At 42.1% G+C, this 17,500-nt stretch overlaps 1 protein-coding gene across 1 annotated transcript in view; it reads left to right on the top strand.

The window, feature by feature from the left end:
- Window positions 1–17,500, top strand: part of pde3b (phosphodiesterase 3B) — a 70,519-nt gene that overhangs the window by 866 nt on the left and 52,153 nt on the right. Inside the window, exon 1 of the mRNA XM_080529923.1 lies at window positions 1–207. This exon is cut by the window's left edge and continues 866 nt beyond it. Coding sequence (XP_080386049.1) covers window positions 1–207 — 207 coding nt within the window. The remainder of the gene's footprint in view (window positions 208–17,500) is intronic.

Raw genomic sequence — 17,500 nt, 5'->3', positions numbered from 1 at the left:
CTCCTGGCGCTCTGCCTCGACCACTACTACCCGCCCAGGGAACCAGCGCCTATGAACAGCAGGACCCCCGGCGCCGAGGAGAAGGTCCCCGTGATCAGACCCCGGAGGAGGTCCAGTTGCGTTTCTCTGGGGGAAACGTCGACCAGCTATTACGGCAGTTGTAAAATGCCTCGCAGACCTTCGTTACCGTGCATATCCAGAGAACAGGTAGGTGCTCATTGCACTGCATACTGTCCATAAATGCATACGGTTCATAATGCATACTGTCCATAAATGCATACGGTTCATAATGCATACCGGTCCATAATGCATAGCCTCTACGGTTCATAATGCATAGGGTTCATAATGCATAGGGTTCATAATGCATAGCCTATACGGTTCATAATGCATAGGGTTCATAATGCATAGCCTCTACGGTTCATAATGCATAGGGTTCATCATGCCTTCAGTTGTGCAGAAGTAGCCCGCTCAGAGAGGGACCTGCACACGTGCGCTGGAGTGTATACACAACCTTGAACCTCAAGCAAGGGGGCAAAAACACAATTTCTATGATTCATACAAGAACAACATTCAAGTCAACCTATTAGCCCAACAACATAGCTGAAGAATTCACAACATGTTTTTTTTTGAGAGACCATATTTTGGTATTATTCATTCAGTCGACACTAATCCTAGACCCTAGAACTTTTCAATGACACGTTCATTTACAGTTGATTGATTTAAATATCAGATAGTTTTTTTTCCTTCTGTTGAATTGTGTATACAGGAAAACATAGGCCGATTGCCAAACAAATAGGCAAACAGGTTAATTCCATGTTCATGCATTACACTGTTGCCTATGCCCAGGTAATAACAGTGAAATATCTAATTAATGTAACCGTTAGTTGGGGAACAATGCAGCACAAATGTTTTAAGAACACATGGTTCAGTAGTACAGTTAGTACATAACTGTATGTGTCCACCTATCTCTTTCGTGCCATATTCTCCCGTGGTTGCACTGTTGCAAGGCCGTTATAATGGAACGTGTTTATCAAGTGTACTATAGCTCCACCAGTCACACCCTCAGCTCCATGTCTTGTGAACATATATTTATTTATTTTCCATTGAGAACCCTAATAGTATAACACACACACACACGCACGCACGCACGCACGCACGCACGCACACACACACACACACACACACACACACACACACACACACACACACACACACACACACACACACACACACACACACACACACACACACACACACACACACACACACACACACACACACACACACACACACACACACACACACACACACACACACACACACACACAGTCTAATGAAAGTTGATGTAGGCCTATTCTTACAAACTGGATCACAGTTGTCCAGTTTTGTAACAACGTTGAGAGTATTTTATTATCCATAACCAAATCTGAATCTATTTCATGGAGTAGGCTACATCAATTATTATTTGTAAAAAATAGTCAAATATTTAGTGATATAGGCCTACACAAAATGTGTGTTGGTTATGTGTCCAACTGATATTTGACTCAGTCTTCCATATTAGATGAGTCAGTTATAATGGCCCTTATTCCACTTTGGTAAGAAAAAACGACTGAATTAATTCCATTACTCTGCAATTACAAAGCAACAATAATTATGTTTAGACATATTGGATCTAGAGCAGTTAGGCCTAGTGTCACTACACCTGATAACGTTATCTAGAGTGTTGCTATATGAGATGTTAATATATTGCACATCTATGAAATGTTTTAATTTATTTAGGCTATTTGTATTACCTAAACAATAATATAACTATGGAAAACGCATGGATAAGAAGGTGCTTCATTTCATATTAGTTTATAAATAAACACACTTCACTCAGGCAACACTACAGTGTTAAAGGTGTCCTTTGTAATAATGGAGTCAGTTGTCCTGCAGTGGACGTTGTGTATGGATGGAGGGCAGAGAGACTCAGGCCTGCAAACTACCTCATACTATCTCATACTACCTCATACTATCTCATACTATCTCATACTATCTCATACTACCTCATACTATCTCATACTATCTCATACTATCTCATACTATCTCATACTACCTCATACTATCTCATACTACCTCATACTATCTCATACTATCTCATACTATCTCATACTACCTCATACTATCTCATACTACCTCATACTATCTCATACTATCTCATACTACCTCATACTATCTCATACTATCTCATACTATCTCATACTACCTCATACTATCTCATACTATCTCATACTATCTCATACTATCTCATACTACCTCATACTATCTCATACTATCTCATACTATCTCATACTATCTCATACTACCTCATACTATCTCATACTACCTCATACTATCTCATACTATCTCATACTATCTCATACTATCTCATACTACCTCATACTATCTCATACTATCTCATACTATCTCATACTATCTCATGCTACCTCATAGCCTGGATACTATCTCATACTACCTCATACTATCTCATACTACGTACCTCATACTATCTCATACTATCTCATAGCCTGGATACTATCTCATACTATCTCATACTATCTCATACTACCTCATACTATCTCATACTACCTCATAGCCTGGATACTATCTCATACTATCTCATAGCCTGGCTACTACCTCATAGCTTTTACTTTGTCATGCAGCGAGGGGGATTGGTGTAGGCTACGTATCGACCAGTGAAAGGGATGATGTTACTGCCTGCTGTCCACCTCTGACCTAATGAGGTAGACAGACATGCTAGCAGCATCACCCTAAGAACGTGGTAGGGAGGTAGACAGGCTAGTGTCCCAGGTTAAGAGGACCACCATGTTTGAACACCACAGTCAAGGGCTCTCAGACAGTGATGGTCTCAGCCACGTATGGTTCACTGGTCTACAGTCCAGTCTTATGTGTGACAGTTTGTCAAGGTGTTGTCGTTATTAAGCCTAACTCACAACTGGGCTTTAGGAGATACATTTATGTTTTGGACTGAAGAGCTGAGCTGCAAATATCACAGGCTAGAAGAACATATACACATATATATATATAAGAACACATTGTCATATACAAGCGGCACATCCTCAATGACTAGTATAGCTTATTAAGTCACACTTTATTCGGTCAGCTCGATTCAAAATCTTTCACAACATGTTTGTAGCCCCCCCTGCCCTCATGATATATGACATTGTTACGATGTGTCATCGTCAATAAGAGAATATAGACTGTTTAATAGGCCTAGTGTTCTTTAGGGTGTCAAAACACATGGATATGAGAAACACAATTGTCAGAAATATGTAGGCCTAAGCTATGTCAATTATTAACAATGTAGAGAAAGGATACCACACAATTAGTGAACAATTACTTGTGGGTTTTGCATCATTTATTTTAAATAGGATGCATATGTGTGTGTGTGTGTGTGTGTGTGTGTGTGTGTGTGTGTGTGTGTGTGTGTGTGTGTGTGTGTAATGTGTATGTATGTATGTATGTATGTGTGTGTGCTCGTGTAAAACGTGTGGTGTGGATATTCTTCTATTGTCACTGCTTGACATGTGGCATGCAGTGTTTAAAGGTTGCATTTTGCAAGTACGATCAAATTTATGTGTATGCTTCATGCTAAAGACGTCAGTGCTCCTTGGTTTGTTGTGTGGTCACGCTATATGATATGATGGTATGCTGTGAGTCTTGTTCTTGTGGCTGATCCGTTGTTGTCAGTGACGCACGTAGGCCTGCCGTTGTTTGTATGACATTGTTTCTAGTTTACACACAGCTGAAGTTCAGCGCTGTTAACATACCTACCCTTGATTTGGGACCAGTTAGATAACTTCAGGAGATATAAATCAAATCGAGTTTATCTGCGACAGTTGTAATGGTCGTTGGAGTTGGGTGATTTATGAAAAATACATACATGGTGTTAAGAACAGTCCCTATTCCACTTCTGTATATATACTGTATATACATATATATATATATATATATATATGTATACCTATATATATATATGAGAAGTGGAATGTGATATATATACACACTATACACTATACACTATATAAACTACTTTGTAATTACAAATAAATTGCTATGTAGCCTAACAACATGTTAATACAATTAATGTTTGTACTGCTGTTGTGGCTATTACTGCATAGGAATGATGTATGTAGCTATTTGATAGGTAGGTACAGTATATGATATATGATGGTATGAATGAATGAATGAATGGTCTTTATTGTCATTGCTATAGTACAGGTACCAAACAACGACATTTAGGAGGGGTGGCTCCCCTGGTGCTAGGAAAGAAAAAAAAAAAAAGAAAAAAAAAAATATAGGGTATGATAGGGTATGTAGGAGTTTGATAGGTAGGTATATGATATACAATGGTGAGATATGATGGTAGGTAGCCTATATGATAGGGTATGTCGGTGTTTGATGGGTAGGTATATGTCATGATATATGATGGTATGATAGTGTATGTAGGTGTTTGATAGGTAGGTATATGATATATGATGATGAGATATGATGGTAGGTATGATAGGGTATGTAGGTATTTGATAGGTAGGCCTAGGTATGTATGTCATGATATATGATGGTATGATAGGGTATGTAGGTGTTTTGGTCAACTAAGGGGTGATCAAGGATCATGATGATGCAGGTTGTGGATCGGAGACTGGGGGAAACATTTGCATTTCATTTCCATGTCTGTCACCCAAGTTCTGCCATGTCATTCTGAAACCCTGTCTGGCGTAGGACACCGTGTCTAAGACTTCCTGGCCCGGTGATGAACGGCCAGTAACACGAGCGTTCCGTCTGCACCACGTGACGTGTTTTCAAGTTCAGTTAACGTTGGCACGGCGGCCATGTTTTCCTACATGATAATATAGTCTGGATTTCAGCTTAATATTTCCTGTTATAAAGCAATGATTTCTACAGCCAAAGCCGTCAGACAAAATAAGTCCAGATGTAGTTTGACCCTTAATGTTAGGCTATGTATTGAGAGCAAAAAAAAGTTTCACGTTAACATCATTTCATATGTTGCTTTTGGCACTGGGCCTAGCTCATTTTACACATTTGTTGTGTTTCTGTGAAAATGCCGTAGCGTATCCGTTAGGCCTTGTTATGTCATTGCCATGAAAGATGTTATGCTTCAAAATGTGCCGAATTGTGTTATTTTGCGGTGTTTTTTAACTGTAACAATTTCTTGCAGTTAAGCTTTCATCTTTTAAAAAAGTACCTGAATCAATCAGATATTACATTATCTGTCTTTACACAAATGTCACTGAGTAAAAGGTAGATTGAGCGAGTGCCTCTCAGATGTGTGTGCTTAGTGCATGTGTTGTTTATGGAGACTTGTATCGCGGCTGACTTGTTTGGTTCAGAGAGAGGTGCCACGGCTTTGTGGTCATAATATCCTGTCAGCTAGTCACACACTCAACAACCTCTGGCTCTCCCTCACCTTCTCAACCCCCCACTGGAAACCTGCGCTTCCCCTGTACTCCTTCCTCAGGACCCATGATGCTACCACACACAAGGACACAAGCACCGGTCCGTGGTTGCAATTTTGTGTGTGTCATATTTATTGATATTTTTTAATTTGTTTGTTTGTTTATGTTTTCTTGGCTCAGGCCTCTGTGAATGAGAGTTGTGGTATCATAAACTGATAGCCAAGATGATGATGGATAATGTGGAATATTTGGGAGAATGTTTGGCAGAAATCTCCGTCTGAACATCAGCAACCACACAGCTACAGACACACACGTTCACTTCTGTCCTATTCGCTAACAGACACAGCTCACACAGACACACTCACACAGACACACTCACACAGACACACTCCCTCACACTGCTCACACAGACACACTCTCCCTCCGTCTGAAGAGCAGCCCAGCTCACAGACACTCTCCCTCACATAGCTCACAGACACACTCCCTCACACACTCACATAGACACACTCTCCCTCCGTCTGAAGAGCAGCCCAGCTCACAGACACTCTCCCTCACACCGCTCACAGACCCTCTCCCTCACACAGCTCTCAGACACGCTCACACAGACACTCTCCCTCACACACTCACACAGACCCTCTCCCTCACACAGCATCTCACAGACACACTCTCCCTCACACCGCTCACAGACACGCTCCCCGGCCCCTCTGTGAGTCAGAGCCTTCGCAGGCAGCCGCGTCACAGCCCCGCGCTCGTCACCCAGGCTACTACGTCTTCACAGCCAACCACCGTGACGGCGCGGAGCGGGAGCCGCGTCCTGCGTGCGTTATCTGGCTGATATTGAGTCGTTATATTGAATGAAATCAAAGTGACGTCGTGAATCCAATACGCAGAACCGGAGCCTGCCCTTAAAAACCGGTGGCAGGGAATCTTAAGTGCCGGATAGGAGCCCCCTATTTGTATCTTAACGCCATTTTGTGAACGGAAACAGGACACACTCACAAACACGGTTTGGTGGCGTGTATTATATGTGGTGTTATGGAGAATAAAAGGAGACGTATCTGTGTGTCGTCTCAAGTCTTCCACGTAAATAAGTATGGAAGCACTCGGCAGAAAAATGTAAACCGTGGAATTAACCCCCCGGTGAGAGAGTTGTGTCCTTTATACATACATACATACACACACACACACACACACACACACACACACACACACACATAAACATAAACACAGACACAGACACAGACACAGACACAGACACAGACACTCACCCTGCATGCTCTCCTCTAACTGATGTGCGTGAGGCACAGTGATTTGATGAGTTTCGGTGACGGAGGAGAGCTTAAGTACAGTAGTAAGTTGTTTTTTTCTCTTTTTGTGTGAGCGAAGCGGTGAGCGAAGTGGTGGTTTTATCGGTTCATCTTGAACACATGAGGAAGTTTGTCTGTGGGTTTGTCGATGTGCAGCTGGAGGGAAGCAGGTCAGTGTCTGGCGCTGGCGCTGAGGGCCTGTTACAGGCTGTTATCGCAGGTGTTTGGCATTTCAGCGCATGACTGCCTCTGCTCTGGGAAAGAGACATGGTGGTGGTATGGGCTCCAACAACGGCCCTCTCACCTCCATACACTACACCTACCTAGTGTCAGGCCCTCACCATAACATAGTGTCAGGCCCTCACCATAACATAGTGTCAGGCCCTCACCATAACCTAGTGTCAGGCCCTCACCATAACCTAGTGTCAGGCCCTCACCATAACGATTCAGAGATGTTAGTTAGAAGCTCTTATTGTGTGATGTTTTGTTTTATTCATTTTATGTTTCCATCGAGGACCACTTTGGAAATAAGTGTTTTAAATAATGCTTTCAAGTGCCATCCACTGGACATTACTTAGTGTCATAATGTGTAAATGATGCTATTTGTAAATTCCTAATAAAAATAAAATAAAATAAAAAATCTAAATGTATTAATGCTCTGAAGAAGAGACATCTTTGTTTGATTTAAGATGATTGTTTAGTGTTAAGACATAAAGGGAATGAGACACAAGCCATTAATTCAGAAATGTATCATAGGCCTTTGTGGTTAGTAGGCTACTATATTTCATTGCTGGACTTCAAGCACTTTGAAATCACCTTTCTTCCAATAATGATGTTTTAATCTTCACAAGGCACGACATGTTCAGAGAGATAAGACTTTTCATCCATTAATTAGAATCAAACTATCTAAAGATGACTTTGAGAAGAGAGAGATACTCTGGAAACTAAAGATTGTCAGAAATAGAAAGATGTTCAGGAAAATACGCAGTTGTTCAATTAAGATAGAGTAGGGCTATTACCTAGGGCTAAGATACATAGGGCTCTATTTTAACAACCCAAATGCAATCGTTGGTTTAAGCCTTATGCTATGACGCTATCGCTCAGGGGGTGTTTTAGAAATAATGTCTCAAGTTTGTGGTGATAGGCGTATATGACAGGTGTTGTGAGGGCTTGACCGCTCTCTGACCTTGTGTTCCATAGCCAAATATGTGGAGCTCAACTGTGTAATTTACAGCATTCAGTGCAGTGGCTTGTGTTTTATCCTCAACTTGGATTAAAGGCGGGAGAACACGTGTGGTCTGCCAGACCATAGTAGCATAATAGCTATGTTTAATTGTCAGTTAGTTTATCAAATACAACACATAATTGCGATGACAATGACACACTAACTAGGCAAATGTTATCTAGACGTGATACACGTGCTGTATCAGGCCATGTATCTCAATAGGCTTGCATTTACAGTAGCCTAATGAACATAATGTCCTGCAAGATTGAGCGGAGAATGTTCAGAATTTGTGAAGCTTTCACAAGCTATACAGTACATGTGTTGCTGCCTAGAGCATTAATAAATGAAGTAGGCTAGACATTGAACATCCTATTTGACTATACGCCTACTTTTAAATTGTCATGTGCCACTACTGTCAGAATTGTTGTAATTTAAAGCAGCAGAGTTTGCGCTAAGAAGTGCTTTTGGTGGGTCTTAAATGTCTCCACTTGCGCTGCCTGAAATTGCAACTTTGGCGATTGTTTTTAAGGACACACTTCAAAAAACACCGCCCTTCCATCTCAGTGCAAGCCAGCGGATGTGAGACTGGTATTTTGCCAATCTCGTCGTCATGATTTGAAAATCCTACAGCTGGAATTGCCTAACGCTTGAGTTTTACAGCACAAAAGAAACCAGATAGGCCTTCACATGTCCATGAATGCGACTTACCTAGTGACATGTCCGTGCTGTAGCGTGGCCAGGGCTGCATGATGGGGTGTGAATGAGCACGTCTGCTTGACGTTGGTGAGATCCCTCAACGTGTCGGAGGGAATGCCTTGGCCTACACGGATGCTTGTGCTCTTGTAGAGGTCTCACTGTGTACATTATGTATTAATGGAGTGACGGCGAGACTTCTGTATTCATAATACATGGAGCGGGATGGCAGGGAGGGAATCCTGCTGTTGTCTTCGTCAAGGTGTTGCTGCTGCTGGTATGATTAAACATTAAGCAGCAATGGACAGAGCAATCCAAGGTATTGTCAAAGAGCCATTTTGTAGGCAGCAGAACGGCCCCCGAAATGGGTTTCGTAATATTGTAACGAACCTGTATAATGCCTGTTAGCAGCTACGCCAAGGGAGTTAAGTCTCTTGGGGTTGCGGTTAGCGCGGTTGGTTGGTAGGCTAAGCGGGAGATCAGGGTTCAAGACTTGCATGGGGCGAGTTACTCCCAGTCCTGTGCGTTACAGTATACATGTATTTAGTGTAGGCCTATCTTGGTGATATGATGCTGAAGGTTATTGCACTCCAATTGAAACATGGAGCCCAATAACTACAAAACTGTTATTGGTATTGAGTTAAGTGCTAATTTCACATCAGTGTTTGGAACTGTTGGTCTCTTCTATCATCTCCTAGCTTATTCAGTGCAGAACTGAATTTACCGGTACGGTTGTCTGTGTACACTGACCTGGGACAGGGCATACAGTACCTCTAAATGGTATACTTACTTGTGGCAGACCTAATTATGCTACCAATGAAATACAGGTGCGCTCATTTACATTTGGGATGTGGCCCTATCACTCAGGGAGCATTTCCGTTTCAGTTTCGCGCTGATATCTGTCGCCCACATTCTGGCTGTAGCCGGAGATGATGAATAAATGAATGAGCAGTGTGTCGAGGGCTTGACCACTCATAGACCAATCAAAATGCTCTGCCATAGCCAAATATATGAGCAGCTCAGCTGTGTACAGTATTAACAGTGTTCTGTGGCTCATGTGTTTTCCTTAACTCGCATTAAAGGCGGAAGGACACAAATTATCTTTCAGATCATAGGCTAGGTTGTGGAGTTGTAGCCTATATAGTTTGATCAAATACAGAATCGCATATTCACATTCACACAAATTGCAATTACATAATTAGGCTAATGCTTTCTAGACTTACTGTATCAGGTCAGGTATCTCATAAGCAATAGGCTTGCATTTGCAATATTGAACATGCGTCCCTGCAAGAATAAGCTGATAATGTCTAGAATTTGTCACGTTTTCACGTACAGTGCCTTCGGAAAGTATTCAGACCCCTGCACTTTTTCCAAATGTTGTTGTGTAATAGACTCAATTTAAAATGGATTAAATTAAAATAATTTGCCATCAATCCACACACAATCCCCCAGAATGCAAAGCGAAAACACGTATTTTGACATTTCCGTAAATTTAATCAAATTTAAATATAGAAATACCTCATGTACATAAGTATTCAGACCCTTTGCTATGACACTCTAAAATGATCTAAAATGCACAATGTCATCAGCAAATCACTCAATAAGTTGAATTGAGTCTATCTTAATGCAAGGATAATGGTTCATGTAATTTAGGAATTAATATCTTTGCTTTTATAGAGTCTCTGGTTTGCATAGGAATCAATGACATACTGTGTGGATAAGGTTATCGTTACAAACTGAGCAAATGGAGAGGAACAACATTTCTCAGGAATGCTACACTGAGGCCTGGAGAGACTTACACACATCTACTAAGTTGGATGGTTGACTCACTGTCTGTGTGTCTGTGTGGTTGAAGATTCTAAGGAAAGTGATGGCAGAACTTTTTGTCAACAATGTAATTTGTCAAATTAATAGCCTGACTAAACTAAATAGGCTTGATTTAACATCCTATTAGATTATATAGGCCTAAGTTTTTATTGAACAAAACATTGTCAAACATGCTGTCACACAGCTACTTTTGTGATAAGAAGTATCTGGTGTGTCTTAAATGTGTCAGCTTTCACTGCCTGAAACGGGACCCATGACACCCCCTCCCATCTACCCTGCGCAGCGCAAGCAAGTTATGGTGAGACTGGTACATTACCAATAATGGCATTATGAGTTGGAAAATACTACAGCACTACTACCAACTTGATATCAACAACACTCTCGAGACCATGTCCTCTCCCTCAGACCCTCTCCTCTCCCTCAGCCCCTCTCCTCTCCCTCAGTCCCTGTCCTCTCCCTCAGTCCCTGTCCTCTCCCTCAGTCCCTGTCCTCTCCCTCAGTCCCTCTCCTCTCCCCCAGTCCCTGTCCTCTCCCTCAGTCCCTGTCCTCTCCCTCAGTCCCTCTCCTCTCCCTCAGTCCCTGTCCTCTCCCTCAGTCCCTGTCCTCTCCCTCAGTCCCTGTCCTCTCCCTCAGTCCCTCTCCTCTCCCTCCCTCCCTGTCCTCTCCCTCAGCCCCTGTCCTCTCCCCCAGTCCCTGTCCTCTCCCTCAGACCCTCTCCTCTCCCTCCCTCCCTGTCCTCTCCCTCAGTCCCTGTCCTCTCCCTCAGCCCCTCTCCTCTCCCTCAGTCCCTCTCCTCTCCCTCAGTCCCTGTCCTCTCCCTCAGTCCCTCTCCTCTCCCTCAGTCCCTCTCCTCTCCCTCAGTCCCTCTCCTCTCCCTCAGTCCCTCTCCTCTCCCTCAGCACCTGTCCTCTCCCTCAGTCCCTCTCCTCTCCCTCAGTCCCTCTCCTCTCCTCTCCCTCAGTCCCTCTCCTCTCCTCTCAGACCCTGTCCTCTCCTCTCCTCTCAGCCCCTCTCCTCTCAGTCCCTGTCCTCTCCCTCAGACCCTCTCCTCTCCCTCAGACCCTCTCCTCTCCCTCCCTGTCCTCTCCCTCAGTCCCTGTCCTCTCCCTCAGCCCCTCTCCTCTCCCTCAGTCCCTGTCCTCTCCCTCAGTCCCTCTCCTCTCCCTCAGACCCTGTCCTCTCCCTCAGTCCCTCTCCTCTCCCTCAGTCCCTGTCCTCTCCCTCAGTCCCTGTCCTCTCCCTCAGTCCCTCTCCTCTCCCTCAGTCCCTGTCCTCTCCCTCAGTCCCTGTCCTCTCCCTCAGACCCTCTCCTCTCCCTCCCTCCCTGTCCTCTCCCTCAGCCCCTGTCCTCTCCCTCAGTCCCTGTCCTCTCCCTCAGTCCCTGTCCTCTCCCTCAGTCCCTGTCCTCTCCCTCCGCCCCTGTCCTCTCCCTCAGTCCCTCTCCTCTCCCTCAGACCCTGTCCCACTTCAAAACAAGTCAGTTAAAGAAGAGAGAAAAAGGAGAGATACAACATTTTTGTGTAGCCTAAATGTTTTTTCTCTTGAAAGGGTTGGCTCACTATTTTTACACTTGTTTTTAGGTACACTTATATGAACAAAAGTATGTGGACACAATTATCATTTTCATGGTTTGGGCTAGGCCCTTTTAGTTCCAGTGAAGGGAAATCTTAACGCTACAGCATACAATGGGATTCTAGAGAATTGTATGCTTCCAACATTGTGGCAACAGTTTTGGGTAAGGCCCTTTCCAGTTTCAGTATGACAAAGCTCCCATACACAAAGTGAGGTCCATAATGACATGGTTTGCCGAGTTTGGTCTGGGAGAACTTGACTGGCTTGCACGCAGAGCTCTGACCTCAACCCCATCGAACACCTTTGGGATGAATTGGAACACTGACTGCGAGCCAGTCCTTCTCGCCAACCATATTGTAAAAATCTAGTAGAAAGTCTATCCAGAAGAGTGGAAGCTGTTATAGCAGCAAAGGTGGGACCAACTCCATATTAATGCCCCTGGTTTTGGAATGAGAAGTTCAACAAGCACATATGGGTGTGATGTTCGGGTGTCCCAATACTTTTGTCCATATACCGTAGTCTAGTGTATATCTTCCATGTTGTATATCTCCCATCAACCCAGATAGTTTTTAAGTGCTTATTTAACCTTCCTTATTATTTAGTAATGTCCACTAGCCTCCATTACTTAACTTGGAGATATAGAACAGGAGAACAGGGGCACATAGCGTCTTGCTCCATTAAGCACCAAAAATGCCTTTCTAAAAAATTCCAAAGCTCCTTGTGTAGAAACTATAATGTCCTCTGAGGGTTGTAAACTGGGCAGATTACCAAATGAAGCAAAGTAATGTTTAAATCAAACAATAGCCTCTTATTTGTCTTCTTGAGTAAGGTGCCCAGGGCACCCAAAAACCCCAGTAAAAAAATCCTGTCAGAACTCAAAACTGTCAACAAAGCTTAAATGTGGGTGAGAACACTACCAAAAAAGACTGCCAAATCGAATCTGCTAATCTAAGAGAGCTTTGGAGTTTTTTTTAAAGGATGTTTTGTAGTGTAATGGTGAAAGACACTACCTGGCTACTTCCATTTTCATCTACAAGTTGAGTGATTGCTGCTTCTAGACATACAGTAACTAAATAAAGGTAAGCACTTAAAGGTTGACTCTGGGATATGACGTCAATGGGAAAGGAGAGCGCGGTGACGCTACCAGAGATCATTTCAAAAAGAGGAGACGAAATTCGTGTCGTTAGAATTATAAGGTTCTATCTCCATTTTTGTCAAAATTTATTTTTTTACATAATCTGATCCATTAGGTGTTCATTAATGCCTGTGTGGTGCTATTTAAAAAAAAAAAAGACATTTTTGAGGTAGTAATTCATAAAATACAAAGGTTCCATCTCACAAAACATAATGGAATGTAAAAACTATGACGCTCAATATCTCTGAACTGCCCTAAACGGAGATAGAACCTTATAATTCTAAGCTCACGGAATAATGTGACGATGCACAATGGGCCGACGTAACGACTACCTACCGTGCCATGTAGTCTACCTTTAAAAACCATCTGGGTCCATCATCATGAAATGAATTATGGGGAAAAAAAGTGAACCATCCCTTTGTTGGACTGTCTGAGACACTAGACACACATGCTATTAACATACATGATATACGATTTCTATGATCACCTGTAATATAACGCCAGTCGCCCAAAAAACTGTGAAATGATTACGTTGGGGCTGTGTCATTACCGAACCATTCATACTCGGCTCTGACAGACAGAACCGTAATTACCCTGTCAACGTTAAGCTCCTGTTTTCCACTTCCTACTTTATGAGTCCAACTCACATGTTCACCAGGACCTCCCCGAACCAGATGGACAAATCCATGTTTACATTTCACCAATTAACAAGTATTTCTAACAGAGCATAGTGTGAGTGTAGCATGACGGTTCTCTGTATGAAGAAGTCTCACTGACTGCACCACTGTGAACTCTGAACATACCCTGAGGTAGAACAGTTGCTGTGGTCTTCTTTGGGCATTTTGGAGGGAGTCCATTGACGGTGTTGACGTGGTCAGAGCAGGGGAAAACAACCCCCCCCCCTGCTCCGATAGCACTCCTGGGGGGTTTGGGAGGCAGGCAGGGGTAAGTAATGCTCTTAACTAACTCCCATGTACACACGAGGAGCAAGCAGCAGGCAGCGGGGAGGGAGGGAGAGAGAGAGAGAGAGAGAGGCAGGGGAGAGAGCGAGAGAGAGGGAGGGGAGGGAGGGGAGAGAGGAGGGCAGCAGAAAGCAGAGCGCCTCTCAGCTGTCACGTTCTCTTGCTGTAAAGCCATGTGGAATGATATAACATTGACGTCACTAGCCGGTGACGTACCAGAGTGTGACTGCTACCAAAAAAAAAAAAGAAAAGCCAAGTTTTTACTAATCGGCCAGTAGAATTTACTGTGACTGCTTCTAGCTGTGATGAGAAAGGGGAGAAAATGACTGCTATCGGAAGGCGTGGAGAGGACATTTCACATAGAAAAATACTACAAAACCGTTGTATGTAGGTTTGTGTAAAGTAGTTAGATAAAAATAATGCTTGTATTATCTTTTTAAAAGTGCTTGATTTGTGTGTGATATAGTCATAAGAAGAAAGATTTTTGACATTCTGTTGTTTTTGAAAAATGTTTAACAGTGTAAAGATAAACATTGGTTGAATAGAGATAGGTTGTTGGTATTTGATATGAATTACATTTAGCCTAAACTAATTTGAAAATCGTGCGATTGCTTAGATTCAATACATTTGACCTATTAAATATTGGTGAAATTGCTTTGTTTTGCTTTGGTCTGCATTCATGTATTTTATGTATATTTCTACTTGCGTATGTACAGCAATTTGCTCCAATATATTTTATACAAGACACAGTTTTTCCATATGGCAATGTTGTTACACCATATCTTGATGTAGTCTTTCTTTTGTGTGTTCTTGCAATTATAGTTATATAGATATATAGATAATATAATTATATCTATAGCCTGCTTATTATATCTGTGTGCCACCTTACATCTAGTTACTTCTCAGTGAATGTATGTGTGTGTAATTCAAAGCTAGTCTCTCCCTGTGTGTTGAGCTTTGGTGGGCATCTATGCAGAGCTCCACTCCACTGAATCACGGTTAAGAAAACAGGTCATGGAAATCACAGGGCCGAGTTCTGCTGCTCATGATGTTGAATGAATCAGATCTTCTTTATAACCAGATTCACCAATATTTTCAGTGACAATACAAACAACACAAATTGTGTGGGGGCGAAATAATATCAAATAATCAAGACAAATCCAGTATTATCGCACAAGTTAACGCATGAACGCTAATCACGGTAACACTAAGGCCCTTTCATATCACACTGGCCTCGGACTCACACACACACACACACACACACACACACACACACACACACACACACACGCACACACACAGACTATACCTAGTTAAACCTGCGCTCCAATCTAACCAGACCTAGTTTCAACTAATGTAGCGCGTAATACCTTGCACTAGTAATAATAATAATAATAATAATAATAATAATAATAATTAATTGTATTTATATAGCGCTTTTCCCGGGCTCAAAGACACTGACAATATGGGAAAAACAGAAAACACAGAAACAACAAGCAACAGATAACATGAGCACATAGAACACAGAGTTAACGAACAGGGAACAGTACCTGCATGTCCTCAACGTTTTCCCAGTTCAGCAGAAATCTGAGGAAATATACATTAATATGTGTTATTGTAATGATTGTTAACCAATATGGGCTTTTCTTTTGGCAAATTTATGGTATAATTATACAAACAATTATGTTGGCTTATGTGAATTCACACATTTTACTGCTATATTTAACTTCTCTCTTGTAATTCTCTTTAGTTTGCTATGCAAATACTGACTTATACAAATCAAGCAACAGGCCTACCTAGAAGAACCTTTGACATTGTAAGAGGTTTTACATATACCGTACAGTAGAGACAGGTAATTAATACAGACTGTAGGTGTCAGATAGTAGGCTATAGTGTATCCATACACTTTGGATTACATTGTGTAAATGCTATTTCAATTTTACATTGACTGTATAAAATCAATACATTTTCCAATACATTATTGTAGCTAATGATATTATTCTTGATAGGTTGCGGTGCATGTAACAAGGCTATCTATTGTTCCTGTGTATGTGTAATTTCAAATTACACATACACTTACAATTACACATACACAGGAACAATAGATGTCCTTGTTACATGCACTGCAACCTATCAAGAGTATCATTAGCTACAATAACTTGTTCACTCAAACAAGTGCTGCCAGAAAGTATTCCTGAAATACTCCAAAGTTACCTGTCATATTTAAAAAATATATTTTATTTTATTTATTACGTTTTGTTGTGTTCATTTGTTCTGATGACTCGAATTTGGACAGAAACACTCCTAATTTTAGAATAGATAAAATACAGATAGGTGGAACACACACACACACACACACACACACACACACACACACACACACAAACAAACACACAAGCGCAACTAGCAGTGGGGGGGGGTTATTAAGTATTTAGTTGTTTAGTTTTAATTCCATAGTGTTACTCAGTGACTTGGTGTTGCTTATCTATCTGGCAGCAGTTAGCAGCAGCAGGAGGAGGAGGAGGAGGAGAGACTTGTTGAATAAAGGGTTAACAGCAGCAGCAGCGAGGCTGACTGCAGCAGAGTGAAACAGGATGCAGCGACTGCATTGTCAGCCTGCTGGTGTGAGTGCAAACAGATGAGGAAATGCTGGAGCAGGGTACTCCAAAACTGGGGTCACCATGGAAACAGTTTGCGTCATGATCACCAGCAATTAGCCTTGCCGCTCTTTAGTTTTTTCGCGATAGCGCTGCCAGGGCTCAGCCCCGTGGCTGTTTGTTAGCAGAGCAGAGAACTGAGATAGTTTACAGGAGGGGGGTTTTATCTGTGTGTGTGTTTTTAGTTTTTGTTTCAGATTGTTTAAAAAATATTATTTTAATTTATATTATGTATATACAATACCTTATATTATATATATTTTTGCTATGTATTTATTTATTTTATATAAATATTTATCATACATTATATGATCTTAAAAATTATCCGGAAACAGTGGAAGCTATTTGAGGATTTGAGGAGTGTGTGTGATAGGTCTGAGACAAAGACACCAGTCTCTCTGTCACATTTTCATCTAATGAGCGCTTGACGCGATGTTCTTTTCTTATTTCAACCCATCTGTTTGCTGTGTGTGTTGTGTGTGTTGTGTGTGTCTGTGTGAGTGTGTGTGTGTCTGTGTGAGTGTGTGTGTGTGAGTGTGTGAGTGTGTGTGTGTGTGTGTGTGTGTGTGTGTGTGTGTGTGTGTGTGTGTGTGGTATGTTGTCGAGGCACATGCAAGGAATGGTGCTTAAAGTTCCCGGTGGTGATGAGCGGTCGTTAACTGTCATATT

Source organism: Nansenia antarctica (assembly GCF_963989245.1).
Source record: "Nansenia antarctica genome assembly, chromosome: 4".
In the NCBI taxonomy this organism is placed as follows: Eukaryota; Metazoa; Chordata; class Actinopteri; order Argentiniformes; family Microstomatidae; genus Nansenia; species Nansenia antarctica.
This window is presented reverse-complemented; position numbering and strand designations above follow the sequence as displayed.